Consider the following 24,363-nt stretch of genomic DNA (forward strand, 5'->3'; position numbering starts at 1 on the left):
CACTCGTCAAAGTCAGGGTCAATATGGCTATAGATTTACTGTTCTTTTAGATATTATTTAAACTACATGATTTAAAAGTTTTACCTTCTGAAATATATTTTCTGACATTAAAATAAACCTCTTTCTCCTCAGATGACAACATATTTAAATGACGGAAAGGTGGCCATAGAAATGCTGCAGTTTTGTGGTTCATTGTTACCTCCAGCTTAAGGGGTATGAAATGACACGCTCTTCTTTTCAGTGTCCTCACAGCCTGAAACATCACATACTGGAGTTAACAGCTGTAAGTCTTAACTAATTTTTATAGATATATCAGAACCTTTCAGTTTAAGCAGAGACCTACCTGGAAATCACCTTCTGTTTCCTCCGAATGCTTCAACCGTTTCTGTTGACAAAGGAGAACCAAATGATGAGTAGGAATATTCTATTTCCAGCCTCTGTCACTTCTTTAAAAGGTCTCAAAACAAATGACCTGTTGAGCATGGCCTTCGTTGAAGTCTTCCTTTATGGACCCTTTTGTTTTTGCTGGCTAGAAACATTTCTATAACGTCGTAGTGATCATTATAGGACTCCAGCATTTTAACACGACTATTCCACCTGGTCTCTGTATGTTGACAGACAGCTGATATTAGTTTTGTTATGAAACCACTTTTTTTCTTTTCAAATAAGTCACAGTGTTGTTGGATGCTTCTATAGTCAAAGACATCTCTCTAAGGCTCCCATAATCTAGTTGATCTCTTTCTTTCCTTGTTTCAAATATGTGCTTTAAAATGGTATTGATGCAGTGGGCAGAACAGACTAGCCCTCAGTAATTGGAGAGTGCTGATTTAATATTCACCCTCTTGTCGGAGACAAAGGTTATAATTCTCTAGTACATTCTTATCAATATTGTGCCCTGCCTTGTTAGTTTCTAATTGTTCTCTGATATTTAACCCAGTTTTAGCTCTGTCTTCCATGAAAAGCACACTATCTTGAAAGGCCCAATTTACATCTATGTGGTGGGATGTAACTACAAGATAAATATACTGTCAGTATTTATCAGTCCACATATCTCTCATAACATTGCACTGTTGGTTAGGAATAGCCTCCTCCTCTCGAGGTGAAAATTCACCCTTGACTTGGTTGGCGAAGTTGTGCATTTTACGCAAAACTGTTCTTTTTTATGGCAATATGTCTTCAGCAGCTACAACTCTGTATATGGCTCTCAGTCTGACCAGCTCATTTACCAGATTATTAAAGCCTTTACCTTCCACAATTTCAAAGGGTCTTAAATCGAGAGCACAGAAAAGTAAACGTGCCTTCAAAATGTTGCCCTTGGCTTCCTTCGGACCTGTCTTACATCAGGATTTGGCATGTCTTCTGAGGGACGAAGTGGAAAATACTTTTGTATGTTAATATGGAAAAATACTGCAGGCAGTGAACATGAAGAATGCACTTATATGTCAGAGAGTCTGCAATTTGGGAACAAACTGAACTAGAACTATTTCAAACATTTTGTAAAATATAAATATTTTTGATTAGTTTTGCTTTCACCTGTTCCTTGTTTTCCAGTCCCATTTAATGACCTTGCAGAATTCCCTTCGCATAGCTCACTATTGGAACAGGATTATTAATTTTCCATATCCACTGACAAGACTGGCCGGCTCCCGACTTAAAGGTAACCGAGTTCGAAAGTACCGGCACAGCAGTATTGCATAACATTTCTGGCATTTTTTTACAGTGAATTGTGAAGCTCTCGCATACCTAGGACGAGCTCATGTTTTGGATAAAAAAAACTCCTGGCCTGTTGCCAATCTCTATGATACACTCAAGGTCGAAAGTTGTAAACAAATATCGCCATCTCACATTATTTTTCATGAATCATCTTTAATTAGTAAGTCTCTTACGCGATGTACTGTACGAAACTTAAGTTTTGCATATTCGTAGGGAAAATGGAAAATTTAAAAAAAGAACTTCGAATAATGCTCCTCATAAATGATTCAGCTACCTACAGCAGCATGTCGATGTGGTGGAATTTCTTTTTAAGAGCATATTTTCTATTAAGATGAGAACTGACAATTTTTTTCGAAGCAGCCGGTGAACTGTATCATCTTCTGCACTAGGTACGCACATTTGAAATGTTATTGCTAGTACTGGATTAATCATTTTCATTTCCCCTTGTTCAACTTGCCAAGTCAGGTTTTGATGGTACTTCTCCACTGTTTCTTCTCCTTCCACCAATCCTCTTTAGTAATTGTATTCCATTCGTCCTTATTTTTCTTATGCTGTTCTTGACAAAGTCCATCCATCTTGCCCTCCTTCCCTCTATCTTAGCTTCCAACATTTATTTTGGTATCCTTTTCTCCTCATAAGATGTCCAAACCATCTCACTTTGTTCTTTTCCACCTTATTCAGTTTTTCTACTATTTCTTTTCTGACCTCAACATTTCTTATTACCGAGCTCGATAGCTGCAGTCGCTTAAGTGCGGCCAGTATCCAGTATTCGGGAGATAGTGGGTTTGAACCCCACTGTCGGCAGCCCTGAAGATGGTTTTCCGTGGTTTCCCATTTGCACACTAGGCAAATGCCGGGGCTGTACCTTAATTAAGGGCACGGCTGCTTCCTTTCCAGTCCTAGCCCTTTCCTGTCCCATCGTCGCCATGAAACCTAATCTGTGTCGGTGCGACGTAAAACAAATAGCAAAAACATTTCTTATTCTGTCTCTCCTTGTCTTCCCCACCATACTAATCAAGAACTTAATCTCACTGGCCTGAATTTTACTCTCTTCCCTTGCTGTCAATGTCCAAGTCTCTGATGCATATGTTAATATAGGGGTATACAACATCTTGTACATTACCTCTTTACATTTTATTGGAAATTCTCTTTTCCACTCCAAGTTCCTTACTTTACCACTTGTACGCTTCTGATCTCCTTAGCCCGACCTTGCATGTTGCATTATTTCATTTCCCAAATTAACAACCTCAAGGTTTTGTCCCGATACTAATGATTCCTTTTCCTTCTCTTTCTCCTCTTATCACCGATGTGTTGCACTTATCCACACTGATTTTCAAACCATATTTTTCAATAGTTTCTTTTAAGGCCTCTAGCTGGGTTTGCACTTCTATATTATTGACTTCCCGGATTACTATATCATCTACCAACAATATTTCCATATCCCCTCCATATTTTGCCTTTCGTTCCTTTAGAATTTCATCAATTACCATTATAAATATAAGTGGAGACAATAGATTTCCCTGTCTTAGTCCAGATTTGTTTCTAAATGAATCCGTTCTTGCTCAATGGAGTCTGAAAACAGCTGGAACAATTTTTATACACTGCTTTCACGAATTCCCTTGTTTGCTTTCCATATTCTTTTATTTTCAGGGTTCCCACATATTTTCTCTGATAACACTTATCATTTGCTTTTACTAAATTAAGGAATACATCATCATATCATTTCCATTTTCAACTGTTTTTCCATCAGAAATCTCATGGTAAATATAGGGTTTACCATTGAACTGTCCTGTCGAAAGTCATTCCGCTCATCTTCTAAATTTCTTTCCACCCTTCCTCTTATCCTCCTTTCTATTATTCTCTCCAATATTTTGGCTACTTGTGACAAGTCTATATCCTCGATAATTGTCACATACATTCCTGTCAACTTTCTTAAATACTGGTATTATGACATTGTTCACCAATTATTAGGTACTTGCTTTTTTCTCTGTACACACCTTAGCAGCCTAAACAACCAATGTAGATTAACAGGTCCTGCTACCTTTATCACTGCCACACATTTCATCCATCCCTGCTGCTTTTCCAGTTTTAATTTGTTTAACAGCCACTTCCACCTCTGCCACTGCAGTACCACACTCCATTTCTGGATCATCCTCATTTACCACTACATTCCCTTCTACATCATTTCTCACATTCAGGAGTTTATCAAAGTTATCTTTCCTCCTATTCTTTATCTCCTCTGTCTTATTACATTTCCACTCCCTTCACTTGTTTTGTGTAGATATTTTTTTCTTCTCTTTTTTTTCATTTCATGCATCCCTTTTCCACCATTTATATCCTCTTCCAACTCTTGTGTGAAGCTCTCCCAACATTTTATCATTTACCACATTTTTACTCTTACTTTTAATTTCCTGACAATCTTCTTCCTCCTTTCCTATCTCCATTCCATTCTTGCCATGCTTTCTTCTTTTGTTTAACCTCCTTAACCTTTCCATTCCACCAAGCTGTCTCCTTTTCCTTCACCATCACCGATGTTCTGCCACAAATCTCTGATCAGCTTACAAATGTGTTTTTAAATTTGTTCTACTCTTCTTCTACACTTTACATTTCTGATATAGGGATGTATTGTTTAAATTTCTCAGGAAATTTCTCCTGAGTTCCTTTATCTTTTAATTTCCTATACTTTTATTTTCTTTTACTCACACAATTTCACCTACTTTCAATTATGCTACCACTACTCTGTGGTCTCCATCAAATGCCTCACCTGGTAGAGCGGTTCTATCCATTTTAACCGTTTACAATGTTTTCTCAACCAAAAAATAATCAATAACTATTTTTGTCCTTTTACACCAACCATATCTAGTGATGTTTCTAATATTCTCCTTTCTAATCCTATAATCATTCAGTTTCTCTCATAAAAATCAAGGAACTTATCTCCCTTGCTGTTTCTTGTTCCATATCCAAAAGGGCCAATTACTTCTTCCTTCTCAATTCTGTATTGTATTATCATTGCTTATTTCACTGTTTTAATCGTTCAGGGCTGTTTATTGTTGCAGAATTGGTATACAAGCCGTATCGCATTCTTGAAGTGACAGTTTCCTTCAGCCAATGGCATTGCATCTGTACGGTCACGAAGATGAAAAATGTCCCGCATTTCTTATAAACATATACGGTTGGATTGAATGGACATTGGCTTTCAGAATAAACACATTTGCCTCTTAAAAATCATGGTACCTTACTTCAGATTTGGACATGATAAAATGGGTTAGGCTTATAGTGAAGTTTTAACCCATCAAATTTGTAAAATCTGCATTAATCAGTACCACTTCCACACTGCCGTAGAACTAGTGAGAAATCCATAGAAACTACAAAAAAATTCTGTAGTGGCTGGCATCTCTACTACTGAATTTCTAACTCACTCTCCAATATAAAATCAAATTGACATGTTAGATCATTTTAAGGATGAAACTTCCATGAAGGCACTGGGATTACACTGGTGCCCTAAATACGATTCCTTTATTCATAAGCCAAGATTAGGCACTGATTATCCTTCCATCAAGAAACAAATTTTGTTGGAAACTGCTAAAATCATTGATCCTTTGCAGTATTTAGCTCCCATTGTAATTAGTGCTAAAACTCTTCATGCAGGAACTTTGGTCCCTGGAAATAGACTGGGACAAACCAGTTCCCCTTAATTTCTTGAGAAAGTGGATATCTTAAGAGACACACTCTCTGCATTTTCATCTATTTCTATTCCTAGAATCTTACTGTAGGCATCATGCTTTGAAAATTTGGAACTTCATCTGTTTTCAGAAAGTTCAGAGAAGGCATATGGATGTTGTGCCTATCTTACATCTGTGGTGCTGGTGTTTACCATTCAAACTTCCTTTGAAGACTGCGTTTCAGCCCAGGCTTGAGCTTTGTGCAGCCATTCTAGAAGTAGTGTTGGCAGTTAAATTAAAGCAAAATTTGAAACTTAAAATTGAGAATGTATTTTTCTGGACCAATTTTACTATTGTCTTAACATGCTTAGCCTTCTTGTTCATTGGCAAACATTTGTGGCCAACTGTGTTTCTAAACTTCAAGAACAATTGTCTATTCTGCAATGAAGACATGTCTAGAGGTTGTTCTTTTAACCTGTTCATTCATCTTTCTTTGTATCGGCATGGTCCTTTACTACTGGTACAAACCTACTCTCAGTGGCCTTATTTTCCTTCTAGTGAAGTATCTGACCCACCTAAGGTTTACAATACGACGGATATTGCTCATGTGACTATTGTGTCTTACCCTTTACTACATAATTTGTCTACCCTTTTTTAAACTTAAATGGGTAATTGCTTACATTCTGCACTGGAAATATTTTGCTACTGATCAACCACTTATTCCTAGTGTTCATTTGACCAGTGTTGAATTAAATCTGGTGAATTAAGGTGTTGTGCCTAACTCAACAAGAAGCCTTTTCTGATGAACTGAAGTCTTTGAATTAGGGAACTCCCTTACCCAAAAGCATTTTCATTGTCTCCCATTTTAAATGTAGACTTTCTTCTACTAATCTTCTGAAAGAAAAGGAACATATCATCATTCTTCCTTCTGAGCATCACGTGAGTGCACTGATTAATCGTCAAGTTTCATTATCAGAATATTTATGCAGGTGTTTGTACTTTGCTTTATTTGATACAAGAACAGTATTGGGTTATTAATGGAATACATGACTAACTCTGTTAAATGTATTAGTTCAAGAACAGAGTCCATACAGGAAATCTACGTGCACTTAGGTCTGAACCTCAGCGCCTCTTCGCCTTTACCAGTATTCACTATGTAGGTACCATTACTTATTTGGTCAACGATTCGCACTCCAAACACGAGTCTTTGGGCAAGGCTTATAATTATATGATTCCTTTTGTGTGCATAGTTACTGGAGCCATTTACTTAGAGTTAGTGACAAACACTTCTACTTCCTATTTTGTTGCAGCCTTTGCTAGATTTTCTTCTAGAAGAGGTGTTCCTTCAGACATTTGTTCTGGCAATGTTGAATGAAAAGAGTGTGAGGGATAGTTTCAAGGAACATGTTGCACAAGGGCTAAGTGAAAAAGCTGAAGGAACATTAACCTAGCCACTAAACTTTTTGTAGTGCTTCTGAAGAACTGAGAAGGTTGTAACTTCTCCTAAAGCTGGGGAAGCTATTAAACATTTTTCATATTGCAATAATTTCAAGTGGAATTTCATATCTCTTTATGCCCCTCATCACTGCAGTAGTTAGGAACCTCGTGTTAAGTTAACTAAGAGGCACTTAAAAAAATTACATCAGTTACATTTTCTTATAAAGAATTTAATTCTTTATTAATTCAAATTGAGGGAACTGTTAATTCTAGGCTCTCACTCCTTAGTCTTCTGACCCTCAATTTTCTACCCTTGTCTCCTGCTCATTTTCAGATAGGGGGATCTTTGGCCTCCACTCCGCCTTTGCTTGGGCGAACACAAAATTTCTCCCGTCCTATATTTTGGAAGAAGGTTGAGGCTGCACGTAATAAGTTTCGGCATCGGCGGACGCTGGAGTATTTTGGCAAGCTTCAATCTAAGGTAAAATGGTAGATTGCCACACCTTGGTTCTCCTTAGTGATCCACATCCTCCATTCGTCTGAAAACCTCGTAGAGTTGTTCAGTCTTTTCTTGGATGTGACAGAGTACGAGTCGTAGAGGTCAACACAAGTAGTGGACCAGTTATTCAGCCTATATCTATGGTGCGTCCTTTGCCCCTCAAACCCTAAATTAGCCCACTTAGTACGTTCAAATTTTAGCGAAAATTACTATGTTAGATGTTATTCGAGCCTAACTGGTTTCCCATACACATAAGTTGTTAATGTATTTAAATGTGAGAGCACCTTTTTTCTTGTTGACGTTTTTTACTGGTAGCTTTATTTTGCACTTTAATGTTTATTCATCGAGTTAAAACTTTGTCTTTCATACGTGCTCATCCCCGGTTGTTCACATACAACCTGTCCTATCTTACAATTGTTTGTATTCTAGTACCTTCCGTGGTTTGAATCTTACTGGCTGCTCATTGCATGTGCTGTGACGTTTCACATGACATCAATCTATCCTCCCCTGTTAATGTCTTCCCCATTAATCTTCAAGTTTTCTGTAACCACTGCTTCGTTATTACATTCCTCATAGCCTATTACAACATTTTTGTTGATTATTGTTTTACTGTAAGTGTTGTCTAATCTTCATAATGCTAGTTTTATTGACCTAGCCACGCCTACTGGTCCTGCTATATAAGACAAAGCACCAAAGCCTCTGTGTAAAACGCCACACTTCTCTTCATCACCGCACGTCTATTCTCTTTAAAGCTGCTCCTCGCCACAGCGCCCTGTATTACCACTGCAGGCCAGCTGCTTACACCATACATCACATGACCTTGATGCCAAGTCTCTCTATCCGTAATTCGCCTTGGAAATGGATTGTGGAAATATAAAGCCACGATACTTAAACTCTTAAGGATGGCTACGTCATCTATCTACAGTTTTACTAGTCTGCCTGGAGCGGCTATTTTACTGATCGTTTTTAACCTTATCAAAGTTCAACCAGAAGCCGGTATGCCTTTCTCCGTTCAAGCTAACAGGCGCTTTCCAAAGTTTTGGAGTTTTACATCTCATCGGTACTTATATTGATTCATTATGAAAGTCTTCCACAACAAGAAGTTAATAATAATAGTGTTATTCATTTTACGTCCCTCTAACTACCCTTTTATGGTTTTCGGAGACGCCGAGGTGCTGGAATTTAGTCCCGCAGGAGTTCTTTTACATGCCAGTAAATCTACCAACACGAGGCTGACGAATTTGAGCACCTTCAAATACCACCGGACTGAGCCAGGATTGAACCCAACAAGAAGGATTGGATTAACTAGTTTCAACAAATCCTATATACATGAACTGCTCTTTTGAAATCTTCCAAGCCAATATAGTGGCATCAACAGTGTCAAATTTTGTATACACAATTTTGCCATCTATAAAGGCTATCATTTAAGACACCCTTCAAGAAAAATTTAAGGTTTAGCGAGTTTTCCTGCATTTTTCTTACTTTTAAGTTTTTGTAAATCTGCCTTTTTTTTGTGAACTAACATTTTCTGAATTTATTTTTGAAGATTTTTTCCATCAATCAACCTGCCCTTTGCATTACATAACTGCTCTTCCACTCTTTCTTAAAGTCTACTTTCAATTTGTTGTTGTTGTTAGAATCATCAGTTCCTAGACTGGTTTGATGCAGCTCTACATACCACCCTATCCCATGCTGATCTTTACATTTCTACATAACTACTACATCCTATATCTGCTCTAATCTGTTTGTCATATTCATACCTTGATCAATCCCTATAATTCTTACTGCCTACACTTCCCTCAAAAACGAACTGAACAAGTCCTGGGTGTTTTAAAATGTATCCTGTAATTCTCTCTCCTTCTCGTCAAATTTAGCTTAATTAATCTCCTCTAAAAATTTGATTAGTTATCTCTTCATTCGTGATTCGATCTACCCATCTCACCTTCAGCATAATTCTGTAACAATACATTTCAAAAGTTTCTATTCTCATTCTTCCAGAGCTAGTTATCAAAAATGTTTCACTTCCATACCATGCCACGCTCTTCAAAAACATCTAATTCCTATATCAATGTTTAACGTGAGCAAATTTACTTTCTTAAGAAAGGTTTTCCTTGCCTGTGCTAGTCTGCATTTATGTCCTTATTTCTGCCATTGTTTGTTATTTTACTACCCATACAACACTTTTCATCTACTTCCTTTTAAGATTTTATTCCTGATCTAATATTTCCTACATCAGCTGACTTCGTTCATTTACACTCCATTACTTTTGTTTCGGACTTCTTTATATTCATCTTGTACACCTTCCTCAAGACTCTTGTTTATACCGTTCAGCAATTTCTTTAGGTTTTCTGCAGACTCTCATAAAATAATACCACTAGCAAATCTCAGGGTTTTGATTTCCTCTCCTTGGATTGTGACTCACTTTCCAAATTCCTCTTTGATTTCCTTCACTGCCTGTTCTATGTAAATATTAAAAGAAGGGGGACAAACTACAGCCTTGCTCCTTTCTGGATTGCTGCTTCTTTTCGAAAGCCCTAGATTCTTATCACAGCATTGATTTTTGTACAGACTGTACATAAATCTTCTTTCTCAGTATCTGATCCTGATCAACTTCAGAATTTCAAATAGCTTGATCCATCAATATTAGCAAATGCCCCTTCCAGTTCTACGAACGCCACATGTTGGCTAGTCCTTAATTCAGTCCTCTTAAGATCAGACAAAGTCAGGATTGTTCTACACATGTTCCTACATTTCTTCTGAAGCCAAATTGATCTTCTCCCAACTAAGTTTCAACTTATCTTTCAATTCTTCTGTAAATAACGTGTGTTAAAGTTTTGCAGGCATGAGATACTAAAGTATTGGTGCGGTAGTTTTCACACTTGTCAGCATCAGCTTTCTTGGGAATAGGTATAACACTGCATCTAAAATCGGATGGCACTTCTCCTGGATCGTACATCTAACGTACTAAATGGAATAACCTTGCCATGCTGGTTTCTCCTTAGGCAATCAGTAATTCGGGGGGTATGGGTACATCATCAATTCCCGATGCCTTGTTCCTACTTCGGTCTCTCAAATCTCTGTCAAATTCAGACCTCAAAACTGGGTCTCCCATTTTATCAGCATCAACAGCCTTCTCTTGTTCCAGAACTTTTATTATCTACCTTGATACAATTGTTGGATATATTTTCATGCCATCTTTCTGCCTTTTCTTTCCCTGGAAGTGTTTTTGCATCGGAACTCTTAATATTAAAGTACCTAATTTTCTTTCCTCCAAAGGTTTCCGTTATTTTTCTGTATGCATAATCTACCTTTCCCAGGACCATACAACCTTCAACATCCTTGTACTTTTCTTTCAGCCATTCTGCCTTAGCTGTCCTGCGCTTCCTATCCACCTCATTCTTTAATAGTCTGTATTCTTTTCTGCCTTCCTCAATTCTTGCATTTTTGTACTTCAGTTGTTCGTCAATCAGGTCTAGTATCTCCTGAAATATCCATTGATTCTTACCTGATCCTTCCTTTCTTCCTAGCCTTTCTTCGAGAGGCCTAACGACCTCATTCTTCACAACTGTCCATTCTTCCTCTATTGTGTTTCCTTCAGCCTTTTCATTTAGCCCTTGTGCAACATGTTCCTTGAAACTATCCCTCACACGCTTTTCCTTCAACTTGTCTAGATCACATCTCCTTGTATTCCTTTCTTCAACTTCTGATGGCATTTCATGACTTGCAAATTGTGGTCAGAGTCCACATCTGCTCCCAGGAAAGACTTGCAATCCAATACCGGTACCTGGTTTCTGGATTTGTTAACTATATTAAATATTTATACATTCGTTAATCAATTTTGTTGTTAAATTTAAAATGTTGGAGCAACAATTGGTTTTCTTCCCTCAGGATCCATCACCTGGTATGCTTATAACTTTACCATCACTAACCCATCTTCCAAAAAGAATTGGCCCTATCCTCGGACTCATTTTCCAACCTGCCTCTCTCATTCCAACGATGCACCCTCTTAAACTCACCGAGCTGGTCAAAGGCTCCTCGAATGTGCTGTCAGGGTATACTGTGTGTTCACTCAACCTTGTTCAGTGGCTCACACTGCTACTAAGGCCTTATACAGTGTCATACATCTATGAACGAGGGAGGGATATGCCCCCCTGGTGGCATTTCCATGCAAGTAATCGGCATTAGATATTAATGGGACACATCAGCCCATGATGATACTGTGTGGCAACCTTTGTTATACTCTTGCAAATTTTTTTATTTGCACAATATTTTTTGGAAATGAGAGTATTGTTTGCAAACAAATTATGCATACAACTGCAGAACACACTTGAATTTTTCACTTTGATGAGATAACTTAGTTGAAAGACTTCCTTTAAAATATTCCAAGTGCCGGTGCCACCTTATAATCTGTCATAACCCCTATGGCTTCAAGTGACAATTGAACTCTGTAAAAAATATATAGCTTATATTGTAGGAGGAAACCAAAATCTATGACAAGCCTCATGAATAATGCTATACAAAAATTAGTAACAATGGAAAAACATAAGCTTAGTCTTAATCTTACTCCCAGTTTCATTACTGTATTTGAACTGAATTCAGGTCACATAAGGTAAAACTTAGGTTGCGTTCACACTGGTGGCAGTGCGAGTTTGCCGGTGGGGGGCAAGCCTAGAGGAGCAGAGATTAGTCACATGGGAAAGTGCTCACACTGCAAGGAGAAAACCAGCTGTGCAGTTAATTTCAAAGTGTATGTTGTTGAAATGAAATCTTCAAGAATCATATTTAATATCAACTGGAAAGTTTTCGCTTTAAGACTGATCCTGAAAAAGAAGAAGAAGAAGTGGACTCATGATGTTTCCTTGAGCAAATGCTGCCAGTCTGTTGAAAACCGCATGATATAAACCTTTATTAGAGTGTACTTGGTGAATTGCATTCCATGGAAAATTCTTACATTTTTTAAAAAGTAATGTAATTATGATAATGCTTGTTCTTCTGATCCCAAAAAAGCCAGGTACTAAGTCAATGAGCATTTCTGTGTACATATCCATGTCTTCTATAGATGAACCAAAACTCAGTGGTATTTCAAGCACTGATGAGGAAAACAAACTTATATGAGCTTTGGATAACCGCTCAATTCAGATTGGCTCTCTTCTGCTCGGTACAGCAGGCAGTGTAAACAGTGCTATCTAAATGTGTTGGCATGAGCTATTTGCATGGGCTGGGTCGGCCCAGCCCGGCTTAACTCTGTTGATAGTGTGAACGCATCCTAATAATTTACCTCATAATTAATATTAAAATAAGATAGAAAATAATTTGTCATACCTCATGTCTATGAGAGCGCACAACGCCACTAACAAACATTCGATTTTTCGCTGATGGATCACTTTTCACATCCGGGAACAACCAGGAATGGAAGCGCCACTTCATTTTATTATGAGGGGAAAAAAAAAAAAAAACAATACAAGGTTAGACATTCGACTTAAATACAAATGAAAGAAGAAACAAAGAGCAGAATAGAAGGAAAAAGTTTAGAAAAATAGGTACCAACCTTATTTCTAATAAAGAATGACATTCTGAATTATTTCATACATAAAATAACATAAGGACACCACTAAAATATAGTTTGCAGGGTTTGCGACAATGTGGTCAATAGTCCTGTGTACTTTTTTTTATTTATATTACCACACTCAAAATTTACACAAAACCTTAACTCATATAACCAAATGTTATGAATGCTGCTGCTGATGGCCGTTTTGGGGACCTAAGCATCAATGCCATCAGCCAATAATAAAAAAGGGGTTAGGCATACAAGACTATCAACCACAAATTATAGTGTAAAAAGACAATTAGAACTACTAACTGACAAAGATGGACATGTATATGACAAAGACAGGGGGCTGACCAATACCTTATTCCAATATACAGGATTAAAATACTTGATAAAATTACATGTAATTGTAATAAAATGGTAATAAAATAATACACATGAAATAAAAGTTTTATCATATTAATGTTTACCGATAGAAAAGAACACTCACATAAATTCTACGTAATTGCATATATTGTGGCCCAATCCAGAGGACCATTCATTTTACCCAGCATCTGAACTGCAAGAGTGTGACATCACATTACAAAAATCCCACTTTATTGCATTAAAACAAATTATAACAAAGGTAGGAACTCAGGATTAGTTTACAATTTCTTCTGAGTGGAGAGCTAAGGTCAGGAAGAGTTGACTACATGTGGAGATTTATGAAGGCAATTCCTCTCTACGCTGATTTATTATAATGATGACTTATGTACAGCTATGTACAACAGCTATTTACAACAGTAGTATGAAGTGCAGTCAGTGATGGTGTCCATTCATCTGTGTAATGCGTTCCAAGTCCCTACTCCAATATGCTTGATTATGATGATGATGATGATTATTATTATTATTATTATTATTATTGGAGCTACGCAATCCCTCCTCAGACTGATAGGGATTCGTCTTACAACTACTCGGATAAATCTAGCAGAACACCCCCACTGGCTACGTGTCTTGGGCTTAAATAACCCTCTCATCTGCCATGCCCTGTTCTAGAATTATCTCCATGTTTTCTTCACATGGAAACTTCTGTCATACCAAGGGACAGCCAATCCGTATGCGAGAAGACAGTTTTTTTCCAATACGTCATGGCTGGTTACTACTGGCCTGATCTCTGTCCTGTTTACTCTGCTGAGTATACAGGATGTGTAGGACTCTCCCCTTTCTAACCACACGTATTTCTCAAGATGTGGAAACCTCTAATATAGAATATATGCTCTTACTTATTTTCCCTTAATTCCTTTAAACAATTAACTCATTAATTGGTTTAAATTTCTTAAATACCTCTAACCATCCATACACTCCTAGTTGGCTTCATAGAATTCAAGTGTTTTCATCCCTCCTACTTCCTAGACATATAGACGTGTGCCAATTATTAGAATAATGCATGAATTTTGTGTTTCTTCCCTCATTTAGTACAAAAACCTCTATACATATGAATGCATACTGCCAACTTTTAGAAATCAAAAACAGGAAGATTTTTAATTCTTGGATTTCGTCACATATATAGCACCATGGTCTACGTGAAAAAAGGTCAGTTACAATGCGAATTGACCATTAAATTTAAAATCTTAAACTAAGAAGAGATAAAAATGGTTACAAGAAAATGTGTCCAATCATTCTCATTTATGACACATACATACATACATACATTATCATTATAGACTGTTATGCCTTTCAGCATTCAGTCTACAAGCCTCTGAGAATTTACTAAACGTCGCCACAATCCTCGATTTGCAACTAGTGTTGTGGCCTCATTTAGTTCTATACCTCTTATCCTTAAATCGTTAGAAACAGAGTCTAAACATCGTCGTCTTGGTCTCCCTCTACGTCTCTTACCCTCCATAGCAGAGTCCATTATTCTCCTAGGTAACCTATCCTCCTCCATTCGCCTCACATGACCCCACCACCGAAGCCGGTTTATGCGTACAGCTTCATCCTTCGAGTTCATTCCTAAATTAGCCTTTATCTCCTCATTCCGAGTACCCTCCTGCCATTGTTCCCACCTGTTCCTACCAACAATCATTCTTGCTACTTTCATGTCTGTTACTTCTAACTTATGAATAAGATATCCTGAGTCCACCCTGCTTTCGCTCCCGTAAAGCAAAGTTGGTCTGGAAACAGACCGATGTAAAGATAGTTTTGTCTGGGAGCAGACTTCCTTCTTACAGAATACTGTTGATCGCAACTGCGAGCTCACTGCATTAGCTTTACGACATCTTGATTCAATCTCACTTACTATATTACCATCCTGGGAGAACACACAACCTAAATACTTGAAATTATCGACCTGTTCTAGCTTTGTATCACCAATATGACATTCAATTCTGTTGAATTTCTTACCTACTGACATCAATTTAGTCTTCGAGAGGCTAATTTTCATACCATACTCATTGCACCTATTTTCAAGTTCCAAGATATTAGACTGCAGACTTTCGGCACAGTCTGCCATTAAGACCAAGTCGTCAGCATAGGCCAAACTGCTTACTACATTTCCACCTAACTGAATCCCTCCTTGCCATTTTATACCCTTCAGCAGATGATCCATGTAAACCACGAACAGCAAAGGTGAAAGATTACAGCCTTGTCTAACTCCTGTAAGTACCCTGAATCAAGAACTCATTCTACCATCAATTCTCATTGAAGCCCAATTGTCAACATAAATGCCTTTGATTGATTTTAACAATCTGCCTTTATCCATAGTCCCCCAGTATGGCGAACATCTTTTCCCTCGGTACCCTGTCATACGCTTTCTCTAGATCTACGAAACATAAACACAACTGCCTATTCCTCTTGTAGCATTTTTCAATTACCTGGCGCATACTGAAAATCTGATCCTGACAGCCCCTCCGTGGTCTGAAACCACACTGGTTTTCATCCAACTTCCTCTCAACGACTGATCGCACCCTCCCTTCCAAGATGCCAGTGAATACTTTGCCTGGTATACTAATCAGTGAGATACCTCGATAATTGTTGCAATCCTTCCTGTTCCCTTGCTTATAGATAGGTGCAATTACTGCTTTTGTCCAATCTGAAGGTACCTTACCAACAGTCCACGCTAATTTTACTACTCTATGAAGCCATTTCATCCCTGCCTTCCCACTATACTTCACCATTTCAGGTCTAATTTCATCTATTCCTGCTGCCTTATGACAATGGAGTTTATTTACTATCCTTTCCACTTCCTCAAGCATAATTTCACCAACATCATTTTCCTCCTCCCCATGAGCTTGGCTATTTGCAACACCACTATGATGATTTCCTTTTACACTGAGAAGATGTTCAAAATATTCCCTCCACCTCTCCAGTGATTCCCTGGGATCTATTATGAGTTCACCTGAATTACTCAAAACACTGTTCATTTCCTTTTTCCCTCCCTTCCTAAGATTCTTTATTACTGTCCAGAAAGGTTTCCCTGCTGCTTGACCTAGCCTTTCCAGGTTATTACCAAAATCTTCCCATGACTTCTTTTTGGATTCAACAACTATTTGTTTTGCTCTGTTTCTTTCATCTACGTACCAATCCCTGTCTGCAACGGCCCTTGTTTGGAGCCATTTCTGATAAGCCTTCTTTTTACGTTTACAGGCAGCTCTCACTTCATCATTCCACCAAGATGTTCGCCTTTTCCCATCTTTACACACAGTTGTTCCTAGGCATTCCCTTGCTGTTTCTACTACAGCATCCCTGTATGTCACCCATTCAATTTCTATATCCTGAACCTGCTTACTGTCTACTGTTCGAAACTTCTCACTAATCATATCCATGTACTTCTGTCTTAATTTCCTCATTCTGGAGATTTTCTACCCTTATTCGTTTGCAGACAGATTTCACTTTCTCTACCCTAGGCCTAGAGATACTTAATTCACTACAGATCAGATAGTGGTCCGTATCAACGAAAAATCCCCGGAAAACTCATACATTCCTCAATAACATTGACCCTCGAATTTGGAGTCGATTTCGTGCTTCAACGGCGGTGGTGTGACAGTTGCAGAGAACTTGAAGTTGCTCTCCTTGGGCCTGAACCTGGTCTCCTTGTAAAGCCTCCAGTTTCCCCGTACGCACGTACGGTTCTGGAAACTGTGGAAGGTGTAGTCGTCAACACTTCTGCAACGTAATGGCATGCTGCGATCATCTTCTACCAAAGCAACAGCTTTTGCAACTTGTTCAGGGCTTAATGGCATGTTTACTCCAGAAAGCTGACCAAGAAAATCACAGAAAGATCCCACAAACACGTGTGATTGAAAGGGGAACAAGTAAGTTTACAACAATAACCACTACAAGAGCAGCAAAACATTATTGGGTCACATCCAGCGATGTATTTTCCAGGTTCTACGGGAAAAAACAATTGAGGCTAGTGAAATAAACAATCAAAACTTCATTGTTTGCTCACAAAGCAATGCCAATAACATACCCCATCTTTAAAAAATTGGTTAAGTGCTTCACTTTGATTAAAGATAATTACACAATAATTGCACATCATTGATAGGGTGTTGCATTTCTCATGCAGCTCAGTGTATATAGGTCAAATGAAACATAATTTCCACACAAGATACAAAGAACACTAAAACGCGATCAGACATAATCTGCATTCAGCCTTCAGGGAGCACATATAAGACTGTTCACACCATTTCACAGACAACACAGATCAAAAAATTTTACACATCGAAAATAAAAGTAAAGGTTTGAATATTAAGGAAGCAATTGAAATTTACATCACAAAAAAATGCTAATGTAGCCAATCTAAATGACCATACACAGTTGAAAAATTCCATCTCTCTTCGCTCTACTCACAACATCTCGACAACACTTGCTCATTAAATTAGCGTTTATCATCATAACATCTAATAGATATTGTCTATTTCAATTCCTAACTTTATTTATCTAAAATTCATCCATATTACATAAAAGTACATTATAACATGAAGTAGATTAATAACCTTCTCTCCCCTCTCCAGTGTTGAAAGTTCCACTGCGCTCCACTTGCTCCGCCCTCTCCCTCCCCTCTTCACGGTATAGTATTCTAGATTTTATCATCCAATACGAGGGATCCACAATGCTCCACATGCCTCCTCCCATGATTCCCCTCCCCTCTCCGCGAGCAGTGTGCTATACCCAAAACTTTCCATTTGCTACCCCCTGACCGCAGTCCTGAAATAGTGTTTGTGACAACAGACTTAGCATTGGCAGTCTAGATAAGTACAGAAGTTTTTCATTATATTAATACCTGTAAATTTATTTTTGTCAATACGGGTTCATGTTATCACTAAACTCTCTATCATTGACAAGTTTATGCAATGTAAGCAATATTGTACATATGTAAGCATGTTTTAAGGGATTTGATAGAATCTGAGGATGTTCTTGTAGAACAAAACATGTCATTCTTTGTATAATAGTGTGTATTTTTACAGGTATACTTATGTTATAACTTATATTGAAATTGCAGTGTGTTGAACAGACTGAAAAGTTTTTGTTACATTTAAATATTTATTCAGTCTGTGGTAGTGGTTTTGAAGAAGCCGTATTCCAAGATTATGTCAACCGAATGCATGTCATGACAATTTAGCACGGGAGCAACATGTGGTTAAATTGCTCCTGGAAAACCAGTAGTTGTGGCGGATTATTTTTGACGTCTTGCACCGTGATTACCTTGTTCCTTTGTTGCATGCCCATTGTATGCCGTCACCAGTTTCTGTGGTGTCCTCCAACGTCATGATTGGCTCATGCTCATGGCGCTTGACAGTTTCTTTAATTAAATGGGCATCGTATAAGAATTTCATTAGCATGTCAAGAGTTTGGAATACAAGGAACGTGGAATTAATGTACATTTTGATATTTGCTTACTACTACAAGTTCAGCCATTATGGAGAGAAATTAACAGTCTGTACTGTTCTGAATGACTGAAAGGAAGGTGGATAGAGAGCCTCCGTTTGTAAGAGGAACATCATGTGGTAATGAAGCTCGTGATTTCGGTTTCGTGTAACTTCTTCCTTTTGGAAATTATGTTGGAAACAATTCAGAGAAAGACAACAGAGTCATCTTTTCTAGCAAATATGATTTACTTTGCAATGGCATCTGTCTTACTGATATGTTCTAACTGTCTATATATATATATATATATATGACTTAAATCTCGTACTGTCAAGTAAGTTGTTAGCCGAGTGGAGAAGCTAATGGATTGCTGGTTCAAAACGATCTATCACCAGGAATTTATAACAGGCAAGTTAAATTAGTATGTCACATAAACAAGTGCAAGATAGGATAAGGGGATACTAATGAAGTCGACGCAGCAGGAGAAGGAGAGTGAAGCGATGGAAAGTAAAAGGGGAAAGCTTTTAATTTCTCCCCACTCGAAACACCTACTACCCAAGGAGGTCCTGGAACTATGTTGTCATAGCTGTGCCGATGGATTCTGGCATTATTCCCTCAATTAGTGGAAAGGCATTGAACGTCCTTGAATTTTAAGTTTTCAAAATACCCTCAGATAGTATTCGTGTCGTACACATTAAGCAGATGCATGCTTTAAAGGTATTGCAATTTAATACACTTGATCATAGTGTAAAATATCCCGTTCCAGTTTTATAAAAATTTTAATGCAACACTTTTCTTCAAAACTACACATTATACAATCTCTGTTTCTCTATTTTTATAGCTGCCATGCAAGCACCAGTACAAATGAAACTCACAGGAATCACTGCTCACCACATTTTACACATGTGAATATTCTGCTCAAAATAACTACTTAATGGGATTAATGGAAGTTATACCAGTCGATGAGAGGAAGTTGGATGAAACCCAGTGTGGTTTCAGACCACAGAGAGGCTGTCAGGATCAGATTTTCAGTATGCGCCAGGTAATTGAAAAATGCTACGAGAGGAATAGGCAGTTGTGTTTATGTTTCGTAGATCTAGAGAAACCATACGACAGGGTACCGAGGGAGAAGATGTTCGCTATACTGGGGGACTATGGAATTTTTTTTTTTTGCTAGGGCATACTTCAGTAATACTTGGAGATACAAATATAGACTTGCTTTCAATCTCCAGAAACAGAACTTTGTATGACAATTTAGTAATAACCTACAGCTATATAACATGTAATAACAAATACCTAACTAGAGTAACAAAAACAACCTCCACATTAGTTGATCACATACTTGTCACAAATAGTAGTAAAAAATGTCATGTATTCTATATAACAAATAACTTAAGTGATCACTACCTACTGGTATGTGAAATTTATAGTGAAAAATCAGTTCCAGTAGTACCAATAGTCAAAGATAGTGGTAAGCAACTTGTAAATTACAACAAATTAAATCAGTATATCCTACAAAATAAATTTAACTGTGAGGAAATGGATATAAACATTTATTATAATAAATTTATTGAGTATATTAGCACAGGAATTGAAACCAGCTCAATTTCAATAAAAAGAAAGAACCCCAAAGACATTCCCCTAAAACCTTGGGTTACCCAAGAATTACTAACACTGATTCACATCAAAGACTCACTGTTTTCAAAAACTAAAGTAAAAAAACCCTCTGCAGAAGTAATTGAAGAGTACAAAAGAATCAGTAATAAAATAACCAAATTGAAGAGAGAGTTACAAAAAAGGTATTATGAACACAGATTACAGAATTGCAAAAACCAAAAAGAAACATGGTATGTAGTCAATGAAGTGTTAAATCGGAAGCTTGGACATAAACATGAAATCAGCCATCTGGTGGTAAATGATGTCAGCATTACAAACACAGAGGACATATGCAATAATCTAAATGAACTATACGTTAACGTAGCTGATAATATAAGAAAAGGTCTTCCTGAAGATGAGCAAGTTCATGGCAGCACAACAGCTGAAATTCAAACTAATAGTATTTTCATGTCTCCACCTGATGAATGTGAAGTGCTCAAAATTATCACTTCTCTAAAAATTAAGAATAATTTAACAGAAGATAAAATAACCAATGTCATGTTAAAAACCTGTGTTGAAAGTTTAATGCCATATATTGTGGAAATTATTAATCGTTCAATTCTCAGTGGAGAAATACCCCAATTACTCAAATGTGCCAGAATTGTACCTATTTTTAAATCAGGAGATAACACAGATCCATCCAATTACAGACCAATTAGTATATTATCTGCAATTGGGAAACTCATAGAAATGGTAGTAAAAATTAGATTGGTAAATTTTCTGTGTAAAACTACTTACTTTTCCAATAATCAATATGGGTTTCTCCCAAATAGAGGAGCTGATAATGCTGTATTTGATACAGTAATAGATGTTCAAAAGACCTTAGATGAAAATAAATCAGCAGCAGGGCTTCTCATAGATCTTAAAAAAGCATTTGACCTGGTTGACCATAAAATACTTCTGAACAAGTTAAAATTAGCAGGAATTAGGGGTTTAGCACACAAATGGTTCCAAAATCATTTATCAAACCGAATACAATATGTGATGATTAACGATACTAAAAGTTCTAAGCAGCAAACAAAAACAGGAGTACCGCAGGGCTCAGTACTAGGTCCTATTCTATTCTTGATTTATATTAATGACATACAATCTTTAACACTAAAGGGAAATGTAAAGTATTTGCCGATGATATCTTAATAACTTACAAAGGACTATGTGAAACGTAAATTATGGAAGATATAAATTGTGACTTGGACAAGTTATCGTACTGGGCTTTATCTCAAAAAATGATCATAAATGTGACTAAAACAAAATACTTAATCTGTCATAAAACAGCCCATAAGATCACAGCGGCTAACACTGTTACCCTAAAGGACTAAGTAATAGAACGAGTCAACTCAGTTAAGTATCTTGGTATAATATTAGACTCAACACTTTCCTGGAAAAGCCTTATTGATTATGTAATCAGCAAAATTACCCCCTTGATAGGAATAATGTACAGATTAAGATACAGTAATTTTTTTCAGCAACAATTGAAGGGTATATATTATGCAATGATCCACCCACATGTAACATACACAAGCTTTATTTGGGGAAGATGTAGGAAATTACATTAATAATTTGGAAATCCTACAAAAAAAGAGCCATCAAAATCATGTATGGATTCCCCTTCCTCAAACCGTCACATGAAGTTTTTTCAGAGTCAAATATTCTGCCATTCCATAAACAAATTGCATTTTCATCAGCAGTCTTTATGTATAAGCTAGACAGGAAATTAACCCATTCTACTGTTAACTTCTCCCATTTTAGTTAAATTCATGGATATGAAACTAGAGGATCATTAAGGATATATCCCTCTCACTCTAATTCAGTAAAGTATGGAGTGAAAGGCATAGAATCATCAATGTTTAGGGAATACAATGTGTTGCCTCCTGTTATAAAGAACTCGAAATCGGTTATATGTTTTAAGAAAAAACTGAAGGAATATTACTCCTTTTACAGAAATCTCAATATAATCTGTGTAACTTGCTTTATTTAATACAATAATATATATATTGTCCATATTTAATATATTACAGCCATGCAATATCTGAATATACTTCTGAAAAACTATGATCCTACCATGTAAAAAAAGAAAAAAGAAGAAGAAAAAGAAAAAGAAAAAGGCAATGTCTTAGTTATCCAAAAATGTACTTGTCACTTTACAGAAAAAGCTATTGTATATGAAATGTAATTATTGTGTCGCCTTAAAAAAGTATTACTGTATTGTCCCTATCACAAGCCAGAGGCTCATGGGACCTTTTGTCACCAATAAATAAATAAAAAATGTATGTATACCAATTCAGACACGAAGGCATGGTACTTACGCAAACCCAGAAGGCAGTCGACAATGATAAACTATTATGTACAGTGCTCCAGATGGCGACTGGAATAGTGTTTAAGTATGGTGGCAGACCTTTATTGATATTTTTGCTATATCTAGAAGCACTATTCAAACTCTCACTTCAAGGAAAACAAATGGAGTATTCATATTTGAAGAGAAGGGAGAGAAGTTTGCTGAAGTTTTCCAATCAGGACAGACAGAGCATTAAACAACATAAACAGCATATCATGCTCCAAAAGTCACTACTCACACACTAAATCTAATAAAGAATATCCTAGTCCAGTTCTGAACATTCACAGATTGTTTAAAGCTTTCATTAATGCTAATCCTTCAACCAATGTGTCATAGATATTATGCCAAAGTTTTCAAAGATTTTGCTAACCTTTCATTCAGGCCACCCCGTTCCGACACTTGCCAAACTTGCGATCAACTTAACTGCAAAATAATGTAACAATGATTTGGAATCCAGAATACCAAAAGCTAAGCTCGAGGAACATCACAGGAAGTTTTTTATTTTTTTTAATTTTTTGCTAGTTGCTTTACGTCGCACCGACACAGATAGGTCTTACGGTGACGGTGGGACAGGGAAGGGCTGGGAGTGGGAAGGATGCGGCCGTGGCCTTAAGGTACAGCCCCAGCATTTGCCTGGTGTGAAAATGGGAAACCACGGAAAACCTTCTTCAGGGCTGCCAACAGTGGGGTTCGAACCTACTATCTCCCGAATACTGGATACTGGCCGCACCTAAGCGACTGCAGCTATCGAGCTCGGTACACAGGAAGTCTGCAAAGACTATGACACTTCTCAAAGATGAATCTTTTGCATCTCAAATACCTGGCTCCAACAGAAGAGTAGTGTGTATATACTTGAAGCAAGTTTTGCTTGTACCTGCATTGTGCTCTCTGGTATCTTTTACAAATGACAGCTGTCTTGCTATAACTTTAGTGTCCATGTATGAGGTTTTAATAAAGTTTATATGTGCACGTGATATGAGCTTACTGCAGGCCACAGAGGCAACAAAATAATGTCTATTCTATTGTATGTGCTAAACAGCATTAATCTGAGAAGTCATCTGATAGTATGGAGTGACAACTGGACAGCACAGAACAAAAATGGAATGATCTTCCTTTTTGATTATCTTGTGTCGTTAGGAATGTTCAAAGTAACTGAACAGAAATTTTTGTTGTCTGGCCACAGATTCTTGCCCTGCAAAAGGGACTCTGTCCTAATAGAGAAGAGGAAGAAGCTAAGCAAGGCATTTGTGCCTGAAGAGCTCCATGAAATAGTCAGATCTGCTGCATATGTAAACATATTTCAAGTCAGTGAAACAAATAAGGACAAGTTCATAGTTATTCAGACTGCTGCTGATTCTTTTATAACAACAAAGAATTTGAAGACATCAAAATTGTCGATGCTACACTTCATGCAAGAGAATCCAGGTGTTGCGGAAGTGAAGTATAGTTACAGTGAAATAGAAACCTATTAACACTTTTAAAACAAGGGGTGAAGGTTTCTCACATTAGAAATATGACACAGAGAACTTGAAGACAAGCAAGCAAAGAGAAAAAACCAGGCTTGTTGTCAACGATACAAAATACAGACCATTTTATGAGAACTCGTGTCATGATCATGTGGACTAAATTTAATGTTACTGTAAGTTACCATTGCTAAAAATGAAAC

At 37.2% G+C, this 24,363-nt stretch overlaps 1 protein-coding gene across 2 annotated transcripts in view; it reads right to left on the minus strand.

Annotated features, from left to right (window-relative positions):
* The window catches only part of LOC136864186 (splicing regulator SDE2), a 148,799-nt gene that overhangs the window by 112,315 nt on the left and 12,121 nt on the right, over nt 1-24,363 (minus strand). Inside the window, exon 2 of one of the 2 annotated variants that reach the window (XM_067140844.2) lies at nt 12,634-12,732. The exons of the other annotated variant lie outside the window; for it this stretch is intronic. Within the exon in view, the coding sequence (XP_066996945.2) occupies nt 12,634-12,732 (99 nt within the window). The remainder of the gene's footprint in view (nt 1-12,633; nt 12,733-24,363) is intronic. 2 annotated transcript variants of the gene reach the window in all.

Source organism: Anabrus simplex, chromosome 2 (assembly GCF_040414725.1).
Source record: "Anabrus simplex isolate iqAnaSimp1 chromosome 2, ASM4041472v1, whole genome shotgun sequence".
Lineage (NCBI taxonomy): Eukaryota > Metazoa > Arthropoda > Insecta > Orthoptera > Tettigoniidae > Anabrus > Anabrus simplex.